General features: G+C 48.5%; 1 protein-coding gene across 8 annotated transcripts in view; it reads left to right on the top strand.

Moving 5' to 3' along the window:
* LOC126922250 (protein bric-a-brac 1-like) overlaps nucleotides 1-21,962 on the top strand; it is a 221,443-nt gene that overhangs the window by 192,787 nt on the left and 6,694 nt on the right. For 3 of the 8 annotated variants that reach the window (XM_050734742.1, XM_050734750.1, XM_050734759.1), the window contains 2 exons: nucleotides 14,996-15,053; nucleotides 16,545-16,757. In XM_050734742.1, the coding sequence (XP_050590699.1) occupies nucleotides 14,996-15,050 (55 nt within the window). In that variant the 3' untranslated portion in view covers nucleotides 15,051-15,053; nucleotides 16,545-16,757. Of the gene's footprint in view, nucleotides 1-14,995; nucleotides 15,054-16,544; nucleotides 19,469-20,037; nucleotides 20,216-21,112; nucleotides 21,199-21,409; nucleotides 21,650-21,962 lie in introns of those variants that run through there. The other 5 variants (XM_050734717.1, XM_050734725.1, XM_050734698.1 and 2 more) reach the window with 4 other exon arrangements.

The following is a 21,962-nucleotide window of genomic DNA, read 5'->3' as shown; positions in this document are numbered from 1 at the left end:
GCGAGCGGCATCACCGTGTCCGACGCAGCAGCCTGACAACTCGCAAGACGCGCTCGACGTTCTGTCGGATCTACTTGGTTTCGCTTAGCGCGCTTTTCTCACCATCGACTAACGACTTACGAAAGACGCTGGAAACGCAGCGTTTGTCGACGAGATGCGTCGATCGCGGTCCGGTCGGTTGGCGAAACTCTGGGAGCCGCGAGGCGAAAGAGTCGGTGCCGGTGGCAGCGGCGACCGAGGAGGACGATGCTCCCCTCGGTCGGCCTCTGCTCGCTTTCCTCGCTCTCCCCTCGGGCCCTGCCTCGCCCCTTCGCTGCGAAGCCTCCTGCTGCAGCTGCCTCCGCGCTCCTACCCAGCCACCCCCGTACCCGCGCCCGCGCCCTCTATATAATGTACGGAGCGCGAGCGAGATGAATGGCAAGACGGCGACGAATATTTCATGAGACGCATTAATATTGCAACGTCTCATCTCACGGATGTATCGAGGTAACATAATGCTCCGCTATAGATAGCTCCTTATTAAACCACGACGCCGCCGCGTTGAGCAACCTTGCGACTATACGGTTCGCTGGAAAATCCCGCCTTTCCGCCAGCCTCTCGTCCGTGTCGCGCGATATGTCTGCTGGTTTGCCTGGCGTTGCCGACCGCCAGGCGATTTCCAACGAATCCATTCCGAAACAGCGGTCTGTTTCGTTGAAAAACACAGCCAGACGACGCGACGGTGAAATCGTAGTAGGACGGGCGATCGCGATTCGACGACGCGTCCAACTACTCGTCCGGTCATCCTGACGGATTATCGGCGTAGCTAGAAGCAGCGCGCGCGGCCAAATTCGCCTGCAAACTATTGTTTTGCGTCCGTATCGGCGAACGGGGCGACCGAACTTTGCCATTAGCGCGCACCCCGTGTCCCGAGGTAAAATCCAGCCGCGTAATGTATTACCCGCGGAAATAGATTATTGGGAACGTTATCAAAGTTATAAACATTCCTTGCCGTTAATATCACCATCTACCGACATACTGCAACCACCGACGCGCCTCTCGCTATTAATAGCCGTTTTTCTTTCTCTCATCGTTGCTCCCTTTTCCCTCTTCTCTCTGAATCGTCCGAAGCCCGCAGATGCTCGCCGCGAACCACCGCTCGAGGTATAGACTCGCACGTGATAGATGCCGAGTCTGTCTTACCTTTCTTGCGGCCTGCAAAATATATGGAGGATCATCCATCAGCCGTCTCGGTGAAACTGCGAAAAAAAAACAAGGAAAAGAAAAGAAGAACGATTTTGCCGTTGCCGCGGACGCCGACGCTGCCACCTCCAGCGCGTCTACCAGTGCGATAGCATCACCGACACGATCACCGACACCGTTGCTCGGCCTGCGTCTAATGCCATCGAATTAATTACCGACTCTCGCGCTGCCAAAGGCCAAAACGAAATCGAACCGTACCACCACGCTGCTTGCACGCTTCTTGCGCGCTCTTTGCTCCCCATTCGTTTCAACGATCTTCGATGCTGGGCGTGTCATTGTCGGACGTGGACGACCGACGTATCGCGCGGCGGATGGAAATCGCGAGCAGGAAACGGGATCGAAAGAAATCGACGAAAACGGAGGAGGTCGGCGAGAGCAACGGCAACGAAACGACAGGAAGAGAGGGAAAAGTAGTGGGAGGGCAGGGTAAGAGAGGAACGCGATATAAAGTGCAATCAAACATCGATCGCGCGATGCGGAGACCTCTTTCCTCTTGGTAGCTACCTACGTGCGTATCGAATGCATACCATGGGGTTGCATCGCGCATGCATGCGAGGTCCTGTGTTTGTGTTTCGAGGGGAAACGTTACTACCCCCGGCAAGCGACCAAGGAATCGATAGCCCGCGTAACCGAGGCACAGGCACGTACGAATAATGCTCGAGCCTATCCTCTAACCGCTAAGTCGATCGAAACCGTTTCGCTGTCCGAATCTGACTCGCTTCTTCCGCCAACTCGGCCGCCCAACCCGTTCAACTAGGAAAAGCGGTTCCACTTTCCTTCGCTGCACCTTTCTTCCGCCTTTGCACGCCCAATGAAAACCAATTTCGACGCGTTTTATACGCTTTATCCTGCACGCGCCACTATCCTCCAAGGGACAAGCCACAAACTCGTGACCGATAGTCGTTCTTTGCTGATCAATGAATAGTTGGAACGATGATCGACTTATCGGACGATTGGTCTCGCGCGTCTCGATCACGCGTCCGTAGCCAGGTGAAAAGTATGAAAAGCGCAGGCAAAGATGGAAAATCGGCGTCTTTATCGGAGGAGAAAAGGCAGAGCGGTGTGGATGGTCGTGCAAAGAAATTTGATTTGCGTGACTGAAAACGAGCTCGCGATGCGGTCAAAGCGGGCCGCGATCAAATCGAATCCAGTGGAATCGAATCGAATCGGATCGAATAGGTCGGAGTCGAACTGTTGGCAGGAGAAGAGCGCCGCGCGCTCCTTTTCTCCAAGGGATGGTATCATCGAGTGCTCTTCGAGGACGATTGGAACGTCGATGGAGCGGGATAAGCGAATCGGGTTTGAATACCGTGCCAGTGATGCGGCACCGATTGGTATCACCGGGAAACGACAACGCGCGGTCGGGAAAAATCCTACTCTCCCCCGTTTTGTTCCCCAAGGGCTCGAGAGTTAATCGCGTTATTTCCGATGACTTGGCGCGATCTAGAGGAAAAAAGCACGCGACCAGAGACATCGTCGCCGCGTCACCGACGCGCACCGCTCTCTGCCCTTTCTTTTCTTCGTTTCATGCTTTTTCTTTCGCAACTTTTCTCGGCACGCGTCACGCCATTTCCGATACCTTTTTCCCTTCTATCGTTCCTTTTCCTTTTTCTCCTCTTGTCACGGACAGTCGCGCTTCGCTTCGCTTCACGTCGGTACAGGCGAGTGCGCGTTTCCCTTTGCGCCAGTTCTCCCTTTAACGAACGAAAATCGGTGGAAACGCTGAGAGCACGATGCGTATCGGTTGTACCGAAGAGAATTCGAAAATAGGCGCGTAATTATGCGGGCTTATAGAATTCGAGATCGATCGTGCGCCCAGCCGTGGAATATGACGGTTGGGCTCGAGGCACGCGGTAAGAGAAGCATAGAAGATTCATAAGGATGGAATTACGTTGCCTCCACGGTGACTTTTGTTCTCGACTCTTTAATCGCGGTACTCGCTCCACTAAAAAATATATAAAGCTACTCGCCAGAGGGCAACGTCCTCGTCCACTGATGAATTTAGAAATCCACCCCTCGCGCCCGCTACCCTTTTTCGCCACCCTCCACCCATCGCCCTTTCCGATCCCACTCGTTCGTACAACAGATGCGTCCGTCTCGCCGAAATGAATAATGAATCGACGGTTTTGCGAATCTACGCACAAAACCACGCTCCCAATTACCGAGAAACGCTCGTCCTTTCTTCCTCTTTTCCTTCCACGTCTTCGCTGTGTGCCGTTTACTTCGCCTCTTTCGCATCTCTTCAACAACCGACGAACCTATCGTTTTCGAATGACAATCTGTCGTCTCGACGAACCAGACGAATCCGCGACGTCTCGAAACCGGCTACAGTCGACCGCGAATGTAAAGTTTCGTCGCGATCAAATTCAATGGCCGTTGACGTCGGCAACGACGGTTACTTGGCCCGAGAACAAGGTTAGAATAATTTCCACCAACGAATTAGTTTTTGTCGAATTAATCGGCCGGATTAATGCAATCGAGTGGCACCGGAATCGATTTCGATTGAATCGAGTCGGTACCCCGCATTAAATTAAATCGTTCGAACGATATTGCCGGGGCGTCGCGGTTTTAATCGGCTCGAATTAGAATCAGGCACGTTAATTGGCTGGGAATTCGCGGGCCGCCACCGAAACTTGCGAACAAGGACGTCGCGATCTTACGCATTTTCCACGCGTTTATCGTTTCTCTCTGGTCGTCGATGTTCGGCTCCTTCTCGTTCAGAACGTTTCAGCCAGTTAACTGCGCTGCCTGTTAAATTACGTTTTTTTTACGCCACCTTTTTTCCGAAATGTAAAAAATTTTTCCTCGCTTTCGACAGCGATTTCCCGTTACACATATTGCCGTTGCCGCCGCATGGCGGTGGTCAGTGAACCTAAACAAGAGAAAAAAAACTTGGGAAAGAAAGGATAGCAAAAAGCTGTGTGTCGATCAGCACCGCACAGCCATTTCGATCGATTTCCAAACGAACGGAATAATCTACATCGTCGCGACACGGTTATAGAACTTGCGAGCAGAATGAAGTTTCAAATTTTCATAAACAATGCTGCTAGTCGCTCAGCCGTCTATTTCGATGCGTCGTCGATTGTGATAGTACGGTACGTAATGTACAGGATAAAGGGTTACAACGCAATTACAACATAGCACGATACGATCTGATTCGCGGGACTCGAGAAACCGAGGGAGACGTGGCCGCGTACACAGGCACATAGAAATAGGATGATAATTTATAAAACAGTCGTCTCGGCGATATGTTTGTGTAAATAAAAAAACAGATCTCGTCTGTGACCCGTTTGCTGACCAACCAAGTATCGACTAATCGTCGAGTGGAGAAAAAGTTGCAGCAGACGTGCGCATATTCGACCGAGTCGTTTACTCGCTTCGATGTGTCCTTTCTTTTTTTTCTATCGCGCAACTTTCGCCGAAGAAACGAAACCCAAGGGGATTACCGACCACGCGATAAGTAAATTTGCGCTGCTTTAAGATGTTTAAAGTAACAGGCGGCGGATTCGTTCTCGATATCCGTGGGAAAAAGTCCGACTATAGACACGGAACAAAGCGAACGGTCGACCGAGCGAAGCTATAAAAAAAAGGGCCAGCCATCGAGACGACATATAACGTGGATTTTCGAAAGGATCGTCAAAGTTTTTGTGCTCGAGCCTGTGTAACGCGTCGATCCGATTAAAATCGGTTAGGATATTTGAAATGTTGAAACGGTTATGACACGATTGGCGAGGATCGAGCCGGCTATGCCCGAAATAGACGCGAACGTTATTGTTGAGTTTAGTGAAACCGGAGTTTAAATATCTACCGGATGTTTGGCGTGTATATCACTTCGTAAATTTAAAGTTTACGGTCGTTCGCGCCGCTACGCCGTTCTCGCTTCTTCTCCCCTCCTTTTCCCCTCCCTTTTCCCCGTTCCGCTTCTCGATCCTTCTCAACCTTCCTATCGTCTCTATGGGTCTTCTCGTTCTCTCTGCTCGTGATTTTTTTTTCCTTCTCCCTCTTTGCTTTCTCTTTCTTAACGTAGCGCGGCTTGCCCGATACGCGGAACCGAGCGTATTATTTCTTCTTTCCCGCCTTTGTTTTTCTTGCGTTACGAGCGTAACCCTCCATTGTGTCCTCGATTTTCTCTCTCTCTCTCTTTTATTTATCTTAATTATCGTTGGAACCGTCTACGATTCCCGGATTCTTCGGCTTTGCCTCGTTCCATCAGTGTCCCGAGTCGATCAGATGCTGCCGCCGTTGCTCGTTCGTTCTCTCTCGGCCGGTTTTCACGTTCCCCTCGGTTTCCGCTCGAGGAAGAACGTTCTGCTTTTTGAGCGTCTTTCGGAGCATGATCGTCGCCGAGTGACGCGGCGCCGCCTCGGTAGGTTCTCGCGTTAGCGGAGCACCGCTCTTTACATTCACCCGTTTCCTTTCTTTCTATTCCTTTCGCCTTTGTTCCCTTTGTTTCCGCTCCTTACCGCCGTATTTTCATACTACACACTTAGTTTACGAGTACTTTCTCCTCGTTCTCCGCCATTTATCCGTTTCCGTATCGCTGTTTGCGCAGATTCGTCCGACCGGCTATCCGAGCCGACGAAATAAATTCGTTCGTTCGTTCGTTCGTTCGCTGTCCCTGCGCTGTGTACTTTTCGTCGCGGACAAAGAGAAACAGAGGGAGGGTGCACACTTCCAACCGGAAGCAAGAAAATTTGCGAAATTTACGAGCATCGCCAGGCATCGGTTAATCCCCGATAGGTGTAGAGAGGAGTCAGCCGGCGTAGCGACAGAGCAGCTTTCGCGGCTCGTAAAGTATCGTTTAGATGTCGCGAGGTACACGTGCGGATTTCGAGAGCACCCGTTGTGCAGGATTTCAGACCGGCTCCGCCAATGGCAAATCTTGTACTATACAAACCCTGGTATATCTATGTGGAAGGTACACGACTCTAATACATAGTTCAGTACTCTATCTACATACGTGCGAGCTAACATCGCGCTAACTCCGTTCTCTGGCCAGCTCGACCTACCTTTCCTCCCCCCGTCGCCCCCTTCTCCGTCTCTCTCTCTCTCTCCATCTTTCTCTCTCTCTCTCTCTCTCTCTCTCTCTTTACGTTTCTCCTTTTCTGCTGCCTCCGGTCTAGCTGCCTACCGCCGCTCTCGCTCCTTTCTCTTCGCCATTCTACTCCACTCCGATCTACTCCGCTTTGCACTGTTCCACATCCCCCTTGCCATCGTCGCTGGTACACGTTTCTATCCCTATTCCTAACGGCGCAGCATCGAACGCACCCCGATCCGGCCGAAGAGAGGTAGCTTCATCGCAACACGCGTGATTGCGTGCCTATACCGCTATACGCGTGTACACGGTTACGCATACACGGGGCCGTGAGTCGACGGCGATTGCAGCTCGACGCACGTGTGCGTGCTCGTTCGCCGACCACCGACGTTGCTTGCAGCTCAGCACGGCTCGCCACATTATTCAACGCATAATCCATTCCTTATATATTAACGCTTTACCGACCGATAGCCGATTAATAGGTTTCTCGTCGTCGACGCTTACCGACCGATAGCCTATTAATCGGCTTTCTGTCGCCGTCGTTTATCGACCGGTAGTCTATCAATCGGCGTTTTGTCACCGACAATCTTTCTTATTATTCGAGCAGTAATTTGTTATTTAGTACCAAGGTACCTTGCTCAGTTGCGTCGCTTTGTAAGCTCGCGCAGTTTTATACCAATTTGTAGAACTTACCGTTCGCGATGAACGAAAAAGAAAGAGTCTAAACCGAAACAGAGCCGGCGCCAGGGAGAATCTGCACCTGACGTGCGTATGCCGTTGAACCGCCTGCGGTCGGTAAAGTGTTAAAGGCCGAGAACGATCTATCGCGGGATTGCCGAACGAGCCGCGCCGCGGACGAAATTAGCCGAAATGCTGTGGCGGCCGATCTTTCCCACTTTCGGCGTTTCTTTCGCGCGCGCTGCATCAGCGAACGCCGACAATCAGTGGAAACGGTAACGCGGCGTTTCTCGCGAACCGCGCGATTCACCAGGCCACTCAACCTCCTTACGATAATATACACAGGAAACGTATTTAAACCGGCTAGATTCAGACGTTATGTTTGGCTGGCGAGAAGTCAAGAACACCGTTCAGTCGGAAATAAAGGTAGCCGGTTACGTTGTGCACGTTCGAACGCCAACGCATCACCGGTGATTCCCTCGGCGGCTAGCCGATACTGCAAGGCATTTAACGTACGACAGGATTCCGTTCTGTAATCTTGTGCCCGCTGATGAAAAGCGTCAGGGTAGATCGATCGACGTCGAATCGGAATAATAAGTCGAGTCGACGAGAGAAACTGGATACGCGGCGGATCGAGGGACAAACGATTTGGAGAAAGTTGGCGTTAAATTCGTAGTACGGTGGCGGGAGAAGAATGGAAGCGAGTGGTGTTTCGCTGGATGGCAACATATTTTGCCGCGTCCACGCGACTATTCGAGAGGATTTATCGGAACGGTCAGTTCCATCGACCGTCGCCCGTACGTGACTACCTGTAGAGTCTGGCTGGAAATAAAACGGAACGACGAAAAAGCAGTGACCGGCAAAGAGCGCAAGAGACTCGTGAAAACGAGTAAAACGGCTGGCAGGGTTGGCACACTGAAGAGAGGTGGGAGAGAGAGGGACGGAGAAACGTTTGCTCGTTGAACGACGACTGTCCACGGGTCGGACACAAATAAAGCCACTCGCTAAAAAGCGTCGTTCCGATCGAAGTGGACGATTCGTTGAGCGATAATGACGAGTCAATGCGTCAACAGGACTCCATCCATCCTCCTGCCGTTCTCTTCGCCGACCTAGTCGCTTCGATTGCCTCTGTAAATTGTAAACAATTCCAACTACGCGCTCGACCTCTCTGCCGCCCGTCTCTCGTTGGAAAGCGAACCTGATCTCCGCCCTCGTCTGTCCCTGCCCTCCCCGCGTCCTTTCCCACTTTTGACGATCCGAAGAAAGCGAAGCTTGCCGATCTTTCACGAAGCGCAACTCTGCGACAGAAAGATGGGCAGTCGACGCGCGTTTTTCGCGTTTCCGTGTAATTCGACGCGACGCGCAACGATTCCGATGTTTTTCGCGTATCCGACCTACCAGATGAATAAAATACGCGTTGTTTGCGTTCGGTTACGCACGGCCGGCGACAGAGAGGGAAACTTAAGCGCGACAACCGGCTGACTATCGGTGGAATAGTTTGCGCGCGATATCGCTGAATAAAATATCAGCGCGTGCGTGCGAAAGAGGAGGAGAGGCTCGCGTGTCCTAGATTACACGCGCGTGGTGCCTACGTGCGCGCAGATTCACAGGTGCCGCGTGTTTTCGCGCGAGCCGCAACGCGTTTCCACGACAATCAACGCGCGTGCTCCACTCCCTCTCCTTCTTTTCCTCTTTATCTCGTCGTCCCGTGCCGCTGTTCCAGCGCTCGCTCGCGCCGTACCGTCACGTGCGTTTTCCCGGATTTCTCGCTACGTACGCAACGCATAGCCAACAACCGTTACAGGTGAAATTGTATTTTTCTTTAGGATCCGTGCGAAATTGATGTCACGGGTAACGCGAGCGCGATAATCGAATAGCAGCGAAAGAGAGAAAAAGGGAGAGAGGATCGAAGTATGGTTCTTGAACGTGCAGTCTGTACACCGATTCCCCTTCGTTCCCTCGCTACCCTTTTCTCCCGATCTCGGCGTGTTCCTCCTCAGGCGGCGTTCCCTCTTCCGACGTTAATTTAGACGAATTTCATTAGAACAAACGAACTTTGCTAATCCGCGCTAATCTGATTAGAAATTTGCCGTGGCGCGGTGCATTCTGCCGCGTGAAACTCCAGCCGGTCGACGGCAGCCTCGACGACGTCAACGGCGTCGGTGGGGCGTCTGTAGAGCGTCTGTGGCACCGGTGAAGGAGAGAACGAGCCTGCTCACGTCCTCGTCCTCGTCCTCGTCCTCGTCCTCGTCCCTTCGCATTCACTCAAATCCCCGTGCATACATTCACTCTTTCTCTCTCTCCCTCTCTCTCTCTCTCTCTTTCATACTCTCTCATCAGGTCTCCCCTCGCGTCCTTCCGACGCCTATTCATTTCGCGCACGCCTATATCCTTGCCCGGCAAATATTTGCAGGAATTAGCAACGATAGACGACTAGCTGGCAAATCCCTCGCGTTGCGAGGTTCACAGGATTTTCCTCGAGGATGCCCGGAAAACCGGAAATTCGAAGCCTTTCTTAATTAGGCCGCCGTCGCTCGTCCGCGTCTATTCTCGCTTTTGTTTATCATTGTCCCCTTGGATTTAGGCCATCCATCTTCAGTCGAGCCAAATCGGCGCTCGTAAGCGCTGCTGAACGCGTGGAAATCGAAGTGACGCTTCGCGATCCTGAGCATCACGTTGCCAGCATTCGACCGGACCATTTCACCGAAAGTCCATCGCTTTTCTAAAAATGAAATCTTTTTCCGAGTTCTTCAATAACAGCGACGCGACTCGTAACGGATCGGCCGTACACGCGTCGAAAGCTTCGACGCCTGTGACGTTAGTGTCACGTAAAGTAAGAAAAAAGAGATCGAAGATGAAAATGAAAAACGAGAAAATTTATTTGCTAATACCTTGATTACACTAACGACAGTTTAGTTCCGAACTCCAGCCGTGACATTCCAAGACTGAAGCTCTTACAACTCGGTCGCATCCCTACACAAATGGTGATCTTATGACGTAGAGAGGACCCCCGGGTGTTGGGTCTGAGCCCTGGACCTCCTGCTGCTGCGTGCACTCCCTTGACATATCTGGTGGGCGTCCGTCACCAGCCCATCGGTTTTGAAGTGTGCCGGTCGTGACATTAGCGACGCGTATCCAGTTGCAAGGTTCAAGAGCTTAAATCTTCTAGAACAAAGCTATCCCTCGGAAGCTCCGTTTCAGACGCAGGATTTTCTTTCTTAAGCTGTAGATTGTTGCAACGCACGTTGCGAACAAGCTTCGTCCCGGCGTTCGGACGGACGTAACAAGCCGGACGAGTCTCGAGCAGAGATTCTTTGCGCTGCAGAAGGTCGGCTCGGTCTTACGAGTCAAACGAGACGAGCAGAGGAGAGGAAGAGTAAAGGTCGGAAGAATGCGAGGAGCAATTTTCTCGTTAATGCAGCGGTCGAGCGTGCGGTACGACGTGTCGCGTGCACCGCGACGTGCATTCTTGAAGGCGCAGCCCGCGACAGCCGCACGAGACGATGAAAAATGCACGCATGACAGGATGCGGCGTGTGTGCATTAGTGTGCAATGGACTTGTTCCCGTGGTAAACCCGATTTCCCTGTCGCACCGATACACGTTTTGCGGTTTCCTCGAGACGCGTGCACGACCGGCTGTCCTCTTCTTTATTACCAAACCGCTGGATATCGTTTCACCAGCGAATCTTCAAATTATTTATCCGCCGCGCTATCGAGACACGATAGATTTACGTGTTAGAGCATCGTCTAGTCGGGTTTCGTCGTAACGCTCCTATCGCTTTGAATAAATTAGACACCGTCATCTTGCAGCAACGTTGAACGAATCGCAGGTCTTATCTTCTCGTTCAAGGTTACGAGTCGCTACCCAGCCGCACCTACCGCTATTATAAGCATTATTATTATTATTATTATTGTGCCGACTGTTTCGTCTCGACACAATGTCTCTCCGGAGATCGGATTTGAACTCTTAATAGAACCTACTTTATCTTCCCTTTTGTCGTCTCGTTACGTTATTATGCCGTTGTTATTTCCGCTTTCATTGTGTCAGTTCGCTGAGGAACGCGCAAACGTACCAACGAAAATTCGTTTTCTTCAAGGTAAACACGCGGCGGATAGTTCGAAGGAATGCTCGTTGTCTCGGAAAAGAGCAGGTTTATCGCCGGCTAAAGTTTAGAGTCTCACTCTCATCGGTAGCATTCTCGCGGCGTTACACGGCCACGATAGCCACGATGGACGTAGAAAGAGAGAGAGAGAGAGAGAAAGGACGATGGAGTTGCGAGTTTGATAGAGGATCGAGGCGCGTATCAAACGAGCAGCGAAGCCCTTCGACCCTTAAAAATTCATTTGGAAAGTCAGCCGAGTGGTGTGGCTCCTGCAAGTGATTCGGTATATGAGAAGTCCGGCGTCGGTAGGCCGCGCCGTCCGATCTCTCGGTATTGCGGAAATCGCGGACCGAAACTTTTCAAATGAGCCAACTTTGCGTGTGTCTTGCGCTTTTGCCGCGTCTCGCAACCCCTTTATACAGACCCGGAAAAACTCGCATATTAGTAAAGTTGTCGACAGAGACGCGGGCTTCGCTTCTACGGAACCCGTTCGCTCCCTCGGTCTCCGCCGAGCATCTTCCGACCTCGTCTCACTTTCTCCACCGGCCGCCTCCACGCGTTAACCCTTCTGCGTTCTCTCGCAAACCTTGCGATCTGTAATTGTTACGTCCGGTGGCTCTTCATGTTCGAGGCGGCCACCAGCTGTGCACATTGAATTAAGAAGCGGATCGCAATATTCCTAAGGGACTGTCATAAAACGAGGATTGTTGATGTACCGTTAAGTGGCATGAAACATCTTCGAGTCTGGAGGTTCCTTATGGCTGTTGCTGCATCAGGTGAAAATTGGGAAAACGTGGGTTGTGGGGTGATCACCACCGAACAAGAGTTTTCCTTTGCGACAGCATCGTCACCGGACTTCACTGGTTCGTCGACTTTGGAACAGTCAACATCTCTTGACCGGGTTTTCAATCATTCAGTCATTCACCTACTTAACTTATATCTACGCACCAGCGTAGCTATCTTCTCTACAAAGTTGTTGGAAATATATGTCGAGTTATCATTAGGGTTATATGCGTGTAACGCTCTATTGTTATGCAATAGAGAAGATATTTACCAGTACAAATATGATTATTGCGGAATTTGACAAGTAGTCGTGGTAATTATATACTCGAGATGCTAATGGCAATGATCTTAGGCTCAATAACAAATCCACGGTCAACGGGGTAGCAAATGTGCTTTCTTGCAAAGTCCAAGTCGAACTGAACTCACTGGTCCACAATTCGAGTGCAACTCAACTTACTCGTCCACAAGTAGAACTCAACTAACTTCCTCAGTCCAAGTCGAACTGCACTTATGTACTCTTCTCCGTACCTCTCTGTACTCTATGGGTCAACTATATTTTTAAGAAGAGTTATACAATTACTCTATACCTCTGTTAGGTAAAAACGTCCATCCCGTGACCGTGGCTACGTTCAGCGACCGGTTGTGTCACTTCGAGTCCAAGCCTATTGTCATAATTCTCGCGCACACATAATCGAATTAAATCATAAACAACTACTTCTATGTTTTATTATTCAAGTACCGCTATCATGAAAGGTCTAGACCAAAGTATTGGGGTCTTTCCAAAAATTGCAAAAGAAAGGCCCCGATGTCCTTTCATCACCGACTTATACAGGGTGGTTGGTAACTGGTGGTACAAGCGGAAAGGGGGTGATTCTACGCGAAAAAAGAAGTCGAAAATATAGAATAAACATTTTTCGTTTGAGGCTTTGTTTTCGAGAAAATCGACTTTGAATTATGTGTTCGGCAGAGTGGGCAACATTTTCAGCAATTTTTGTAATAATAAACTTCATTATGTATTCCTAATTTTCCGTTATGGCAAAAACAAAGTTAAACTGCGATAATATCCATCGAGACAACGATCTACAGTGAGATCCGTTATAACGAGACGTGATAAAGTGCACGCGTACCGAGCGAAAATTCAGAGTCGATTTTCCCGAAAACAAAGCCTCAAACGAAAAATGTTTATTCTATATTTTCGACTTCTTTTTTCGCGTAGAATCACCCCCTTTCCGCTTGTACCACCAGTTACCAACCACCCTGTATAATACCTGAGATACGGAAGAAATACTTGAATATATTTAACAATATATATTTATTAACATACACTCTATGTGTACACTACGCGTAGGACAGCAATTACAAGTTCGACTTCTGTTCGATGCGTTTCGATGCACGATACAAGTTCGGATGATGATTGCTTAAGATGTTGAGAAATCTTCGATCAGATCAATTATTACTGCTAACTACCAACAACTATCAATGGCGCTTCAAAATAAATGAAGATAAATCCAGTCATATAACCTTCAGGCTGCGAAAACAATCCCGCCCACAGGTGACCCGATACAGTCAGATATCTGGGCATGATCGTGGACAGAAGAATGACATGGAAAGGGCACATCGTAGATAAATCCAAAGGACTGAAATGAAAACTAAATAGATTCTACTGGCTCATTGCAGACGTTGCAACTTAAACACGCAGAGTAAAATAATGCTATATAGAGCCATATTAAAACCTGTTTGGACCTATGGGACCCAACTGTGGGGAACAGCGAGTAATTCCAACATAGAAATTCTCCAACGATTCCAATCAAAAACTCTAAGATCCTTAATAGATGCATCTTGGTATGTTACCAACGAAACAATACATGGCGACCTTAAGATACCCACAGTTAAAGAAGAAATATCCAAATTCAGAAACAGATATAATATAAGAGTTAACAACCACCAAAACCCATTAGTTACCTAATTACTCGACACGACGGATCAGATCCGCAGACTAAAAAGACAATACCCTTTAGATGGAAGCATTAGATTCAACTAGAATCAAACATACTATAAACTCTTATAACCCAAGTTACAGTACCACGCCAAAATAATTTACTTATAATTCTCAATGAGAATCGATTGTAAAGTCTACCAAATAAAAAAAAAAACTACCAACTATCGACTCGGACAGGCGTCTAACGACTGACTTTCCGTCACGATGATGCTGCAGAAAATTATGATAGTGTGTATCTAAGGATACGAGATCATCGAATTCGTTGAGGAAAGCATTGGCTCGGAAAGTGAGAGAAATGGGCGTTGCTGTTAATTGGTTAATTTCTGTGTTGGTGGTTGGAGAAGGATGCTAACTGCCTTTGAGAGAAAGTTGCTAAGTATCGTACGTAAGGAAAGCAGATTTCACGTATCTTCCCGCAGTAAGTGATAGATTTAGGGACTGTTAAGACGAAGACTATTTGTTCCTTTGGAGAACCTTAGCTAAATAAATCCCAAGATTTATAGCCGGTCCTTAGGCTACCTGAAAATATTGAGGATGTATCGATATCTGGCAATCGTCTTCCGGAGAATAGGGTCTTTGTGTAGCGAGCCACGGGATAGAAACCGTTGGAGAGTTTACTTAAATTCAGTAACAGATATAATACAAGAGTTAATAACCGCCAAAGCCCATTAGCTACCCAATTACTCGACACGATGGATCAGATCCGCAGACTAAAAAGACCCTTTAGATCGAAGCATTAGATTCAACTGGAATCAAACGTACTATAAACTCTTATAAGCCAAGTTACAGTACCACGTCAAAATAATTTACTTATAATTCTCAATGAGAATCGATTGTAAAAAGTCTGCGAAATAAAAAAATAAAAAAGTTTACTGTCCACTGCCGCTACGTATCTTTGAATTGCTAATCAAGCGTTATACTAATTAAACCACTTCTATTGTCCCAACCGAAATGGGGGATCGATCATTTCGTGGCGTCGTTTGTCTAATCGTAACGGGAATTTACGACTCCCATCGACGCGCTTCGTCGCGATCGCGTCTCTTCGCGAATGGTCGAAAAACGGTAATTATGGTCGCTGGTTTGCGCAACGCGATCGAAATATCGGGATCGAAAGATGGCTGAAAATTCTAACGTGATACGTTTCTTCTGTTTCAGGCCAAGTTGTTGGAGTCGTCCCACGCTTGGCTCGGAGCCTCCACGTCCAGTATAGCAGGTAAGTTGTTCGCCACATTCCACGTCTACCTAATCCGCTCGCTGTCTCGACAGCACATTTCAGGAAACTCGAGCGTAACTGCACGTCGAACCGATCGTTCTTCGAGATTCTCTACGAAAACGTACATAGAAAGAAATGGTGCGCGCGATGACGTTTTGCCGCGAGTTTCCATATTCTCGCGATCGCGGTCCCTCCCCTTTGCCGACTTGATCATCTTTGTCGTCGGTCGATGGTCGACGAACGGAACGGTGAGGATGCCGATAACAACGGAAATGGACTTGGACGAAGTGGCGAGAAGACGAGGGAGGAAAGAAACGGAAGTGGAAAAAGCGGAGAATTACGGTGGGAGACGGCGCGGCTCGAAGAAATCGGGAACACGTCGGTGAAGGAGAACGCCCGACGAAAGTATAAACGAAGGAATGGGCGCGAAGTATAGCAGCGAACGAGAATACGAGGAGGAGGGTAGAGGACGAAGGAGAAGGGCGATAGCGGTGGAAGAAAAAGGCTGTGTCGTTATCTTGGCAATAATAAAGCGCAAGAATCCGCGTTACTTTAATATATTATAGAAAGCAATTTAGATAGAGGAGCAAGGGGCCAGCCGTTAATGGCACCAATAACGTACTCGCGATTCGCAGCCAGTTCTCCCACTTGTGTGCTACGTATCCCTTCACCGAACTGCGTCTGCTAAAATCTTCTTCTCTCGCGAATCAACGCGTCCATTGCTCGGTTCATCGACGGTTACCGACGCGCGTTCGGATCCTCCGTTTTTATTTCCACCTAATCTCTTCGTTTATGTGCTTCTCGTCTTTTTAGTAGTATCGTTGGTAAGTTTCGCGCGATATCGACGATGTTGCAACGGAACGTTTTATGCGCTCGCCATTAGTATCTTCCAATGATTTCACAGCCGACACAGCAGACGATTTCCGTTGCTTTTACAAGCATATTTCATGCCTGTTCTTCTTCTTCTCGGTACTCGTTCCGATTTTTCTGCTTTCGTAGAAGGTGTGGTGGAACGGTGGCATTCGCGAAACGTCCGCCGCGATTAAACGTTTTATCGGCGATTCGCGCCGCGTCTCATCGTTTCGCCGCTTTGTCTCCGTTTCTTTTCCACCCGTCGCGCGCCACTGTTGTTCGCGGGTCGCGCGCGCGATAAATCTTCGCATCTTCCGCCGAAACGTTCTCGCAATTCACGGAAATTCGCAGAGAAAGGATCACGTGGCCGACGAATAATGCGCAAACGGAGCAAACAGAGACGACTAAGGAATACAAGACACGGCGATGCTTGCTGTGTAGGGGTGGGAATAGGGGAATCGAGAAAGGGGCAAGTTTGGACGATATTTGCGGGAAAGTGTAGCAGCGAAAAAAAAAAAAAACGAAAAATATAACGATGTATCGAGTCCGACGGCCAGCTACCTCCAAGATCGTTCGATCTGGGATAGGTGCAGCCACAGGGTATCACGAAAAAAGTCGAAATCCCTGACTATTTTCTAGCTGACTATTCCACCCTGCTGAAGCTGAAGGCGCCCACGTGGACGCGGCACGATCTCCAGGAAGCGATCGAGGCTGTGGTTACTCAGAAGATGCGCTTCACCCAGGCGTCCACGAAATACGGAATACCGAAAGGCACATTGTACGACAACATCCTGGGAAAGACGAAGAGAATGATGGTCCTGGAGGAAGCGGGTCTGAACTCGAGCGAGGAAACGGCGGTGCTCGAGTTCTGCTGCGACATCAGCGTCAGTCCGTACAATCGTCGGACGAAAAAGTCGCTGAACGCGATCCTCAACTTCGTGGAAAAGCTGAGGCGAAAACGCGACCCTAACTTTGTGTTTAACGGTCTCTCTGGTTTCCGTTGGTGGTGGGCTTTCTGTAAAAAGCACTCGATAGTATCGCTTTACTTCAACGACGAGAACGAAAACGATCAGTAAACGATGATCCGTCTTCCTCGAAGAAGCGCGCTGCTTTCTGCGTCTGTGTCTCGCCATTGCGAGCAACGCGAACCGTGCGAGCCTTGTAAAACTGTGCCTTTTTTCCCCCGAGAGTCGACTTTTCGCAGGTTACGCGGACGACAGACGATGTTAGAATAGTCTGCAACGTTCGTTTCGAACAACGAAACAGCGACTCCTATCGCGTTCCGCGATTCCCCTTCGATCGATATTTTTCACATTCCATGCGCATTCCATTTCTCGTTCGCGAACCAAATTCTTTCCAAGCATGGCGTTCTCGAACTGACGCGTACCCTTTACGATGGGACCATAATAAGTGATAGGGATTAACGATAACGGTAACGTTTAGAACGTAGCAAGAGCAATAATAATATATTGCGTTATCGCGGCTAACGATTGTTCCAGCGATAATCCAGTGCCTTCTGCACCACGTCTTCCAATCCGTGTAGTTTAACGAATTCGATTCTTATTTTTAGTCGCTGCGACTCGAGCCTCGTCGTCACGAATATCGGATAGATCGATAGAAACGTCGAGTTCTTAATCCTAGAAATCGCAAGATGTTACTACGAATATATTGTACGGTCGTAATATCAGCGAATTTATTATCGTTGAGATTTACGTGAAAGTTATTTTATTAAACTTGCTTGTAAATCATAGACTCTTGGTGGGAACGTTCAATCGGATTTCTTGCGATCATTCCATTCGTAAAGGCAGGAAACTTGATCGTTACGATTTGTTAAGAGCGTTTGTTACGACGAAATTGCGTCAGGCTGTCGTAGAGGTTTCGTTCGATGCAAAACCATGACCATGACGTTCGCATCGCTTCTGTTCTACGTTCCATCGATCGGAATTTCATTCTGGTCGTTTTAATTTCCAGCTGGTTTCTTTGGTGTTTCGAAAAAAAAAAAAAAAACGACGATGACGTCGGATTGTTTGCCTCCTCTTTTTATTTTTTATTTTTTTTTTTTTTTTTAACAATTAGTAACTATAGCATGGTGTTTGCAGTGGAACACCTGCTAATAATACAAAGCAAACATTTGGGATGCCGATGTGAGTGGCATAGCGGCTATGGTCCGACGGAACTTTTATAACAGCTTGATATTTGCTTAGTACGAATTTGCTTAGCGTTGGAAGCGAGCAACTTTGCTCGAGCACAGACTCGCACCTGTCTCGTCGTCGATTGTTTTATACGTTGAAAATCGTTCGAATTTGTTAACCGCGCTGCTAAAGTATTCCGACGCGATTAGCGAACGTTGCGCGATAAATGCGGTTCGATGACATTTAGCCTGCGTTGTATATTTTTGTATGCAAAAAAATTGCTAGAATAGGAAAAATACTGCAACTCGAGAACGTTGCAACCTTATGCCCGTCGGGCAACTTGTGTTTTCACGTTCTAAATATGCTTTCGAAACTGTCGCGCGCGCGTTAAGAAAGTTACAGATATTTTCGGAAAAGATGTTCGAAATTCTCAAGCCGCTGTGCACTCGACCAACATTCGCCGCAATTAGCGAATAAGCGACACTTTCCAGCGCAACGTAACACGAGGCACATCCTTTTAACGTTTATCGCGGAACGCCCGGTCAGCCCGTGGCTCCGTTGGTAAATATACTCGTCGCGCTAATTTTCCACCTGGTGTTCGTGCGTCGTTTCGCTTTAATTACGACGGAAATAGCGTTAAATCGATCTCGGCCGATTACTTTTGCAACACGGACTCGTCGTCCGATCCTCGTACAATACTCGTGGCGAATAGAGCGCGTTTCTCTGGACGAGACTTGAAGGAAAAACCGTGGCTCGTATTATTAGCGCTACGACCATCTTCCTTTCATTCTCCCTTTCTACGTTTTGCGTCGGTTACCTAACGTTAATTGATTTTTTGTTAACGTTAACGCGATTCACGACCGGCGTCGTCTCTTCGTTACGAACGATGGGAACTCGGCGATTCGGAAAATCGATGAAAATACCGCCTAGTAAAATCGCATAATCGCGGTTACCGTAAGGTTACCGCGTTGTTCGCCGATCTCGCTGCATCTTTTGAAAACGAAGCCGGACGACTCGCGGTCTGGATCGGACACGCGTGCGCGTGTACCGAGGCGCGCACGCGCGCCTTCCTTTCCAATTAATTGTATTAATCGTCAAATTGGAGGATGCTCAATTAAACCCAATAAGTTAACTATTAAATAATCGTTGCGAATTGAGGCCAACCGTTCGTGGCGTAGCCGGTATTCGAGGCGTATGGTACTCGCGCGCTCCAAGGCAAACGGTTGCGAGCCTGCGATTAACGTTTAAAGTTAAGAAAAAAATATTTTCTATCGACGATCGAGCTTGTTTCGTTAAGAACTCTTTCTATCTTTCTTACCTTCTTTCTCTCTCTCTCTCTCTCTCTCTTTCTTTCTTTCTTTCTTTCTTTCTTTCTTTTTTATTCTATAACGATTGTACGCCAACGATAATACAATCGATACGATTAACGTACACGACACGCAGCGTTTATTCCCCGTTCCCACTTTTCCCCGCCCGCAACTTGCCTTTCAATACTTTGTTCGCAGGTACGCTTCGCCCAAGCAGCTACAAAGGAACCTAACTACACGATACTCGCACCTTCGCTCCACTTACCTACGTCTGGTTATTTAGCCTATTTATATGTCGTACGCTTGCATCGTTTCGTCGAATTCGAATCGTCGCATTCGAAACGATTCCATTCAATTCGATTCTTTCGATGCATTCGCATTGATTCACGCGAATCGACGAGCGTCCGTTTACACGCTCGCGTGACAGCGAATCAGCTTTTCGATCGATCGATCGATCGATCCCGTTAACGAAACCGATGCGCCGTAACGACGCAACGAAAATGCGTGAAAGTAAGAAATATAAAAAAGAGAAAGAGAGAGAGAGATGGATCGAAAGGTTGATCTCGCGATCTTCAGATTTACCCATCTTCTTCCTTTACGCGCGTCTTCCTTCGACCAGTGAAAATCCCCGCACTTACTAATGCCGTGCTTTTTCTGTTTTCTCTTTTTCCACGGGGGGCGTAAACTAAACAGACAGCTACCAGTATCAGCTGCAATCGATGTGGCAGAAATGCTGGAACACCAATCAGAGCCTGGTGCACAATCTGCGCTTTCGAGAACGCGGCCCGCTCAAGTCCTGGCGACCAGAAACCATGGCGGAGGCGATCTTCAGCGTGTTGAAAGAAGGATTGTCCTTGAGTCAAGCAGCAAGGTAAACTATATACATATCAAGTTTTCGTTGGTTCGCGAAATTTCGTTCACGGTCGTTCGTTTTCTCCTTCCGTCTGGCCATCACCGAAACCAAATTTCTCGCGTTAACCAAATAAAGAATGGCGTCGCGTCGCTGCTCAACCAGATGGGTGGTCCGAATTACATCTGCGTCAGACGTTCGCCCTGTTCCTCGCTGGAGGAAAGTGGCGAGAAGAATTTCATTATCAGGCGGATATTCGTGGCGCGACGGGACAAATTAAACTAAGAAAGTTCATCGGACCGTTCTAACGAAACGCCGAATTTTTAATCAGATTTTCGATAAACTCGATTATACAGGCTGCGATTATCGCGGTTGGTTTCGCGAGGGCCATCGATGATATCGCTCGCTTTTAATCGTTCGGGACAAAAAGTATCGGTTTACCGGTTTTTCCAGATGATGTTTTGACAATGGTTGAGCGAAATTAATTTACAAAGGTTACAATTTGTTTCGTCGCAACTGAACAATCCGCGGCGAAAGTTTCGAGCGATTCGATGGAAATGATTTAGTTGCGAGAATCGAACGATAACCCGCGTCCCATGTAAATGGGTTAAAACAGAGAGAAAACAATTGGCTGTTGGGTTCGGCGAGCGATCAACTTAAGAACTTTTACAGCTTAGTCGTAAAACGGCGCGTATCGCACGCGCGTAATAACGCGTAGTCGTTAAAGGCTGTTTCCCTTTGTGCGAACATGTGCTGCCCGATCGAGCAACGTTTCGCGGAACGAGCCCGATAATCTTTACGAGAATCGATCGATCTCGCCGTGCTGCCGCTTTCAGCTACGAACATTCTCTCTATCCTACACCCCACCGATCCAACGGCTCTTCTCATTCTCACACGCTTCCTGATACTTTGTTGCAGGAAATACGACATCCCATACCCGACCTTCGTATTGTACGCGAATCGAGTACACAATATGCTGGGTCCGAGTGCTGATGGAGGAGCCGGTGAGTATTAGTATTAGTCGGATACTCTAAGATTCTTTCGCTCGGATGACAAACTTTGAAAAACCGAATCACGTCGCACTTTACGCGCCAAGGCGAAACTATTGATTTTGATTTTTGAAAATCAGCGTAACTAGAGTTTGCAATGAAGCAGGCGTTGTCCGGAAATAACGAGACATCGGCATAGACATTGGTTTGTTTTTTGCCTGGTCAGATCTTCGTCCGAAAGGCAGAGGCAGACCGCAAAGGATTCTGTTGGGTGTTTGGCCCGACGAGCACATTCGCGGTGTGATTCGAGCAGTGGTGTTCCGCGATGGACACTCGCCGCACATGGTGAAGGAAGAGCCGACTTCGATGTATCCGAGTTTGGCAAATTACGCGGCTTGCAACGGTCCCGAAGGCGCGGTCAGCCCCGGAGCGGCAGCCGCGGCCGCGGTTGCTGCGGTCGCTCAAGGTAACGATAGACTACCATATGTATGTATTAGGTTGTCCGAAAAGTTTCTTTCGTTTCATGATAGACGCGCAGGGTTTTTGCTTTTATATTATTTTGCCGAATTACGTACGATCGATCTTGTTCTGTCGAGATAAACACCTTGTTTGTACCACGTTTGTACGAAGGTGGATTATCGTAAAAGACATTATCGTTTGCGAAAGAAAGACGCTTTCCGGACAAACGAATATTTATGTTTCTAATGGTGTTGCTGGCGCAGCTTTCTATCGAAAGGAGGAGAACGAAAGAAAATTAATATTCGGGGTTGTTGGTTGAC

This window comes from Bombus affinis, chromosome 1 (assembly GCF_024516045.1).
Source record: "Bombus affinis isolate iyBomAffi1 chromosome 1, iyBomAffi1.2, whole genome shotgun sequence".
NCBI lineage: Eukaryota > Metazoa > Arthropoda > Insecta > Hymenoptera > Apidae > Bombus > Bombus affinis.
The sequence above is the reverse complement of the archived record's forward strand: the minus strand, read 5'-3'. Positions and strand labels throughout refer to the sequence as shown.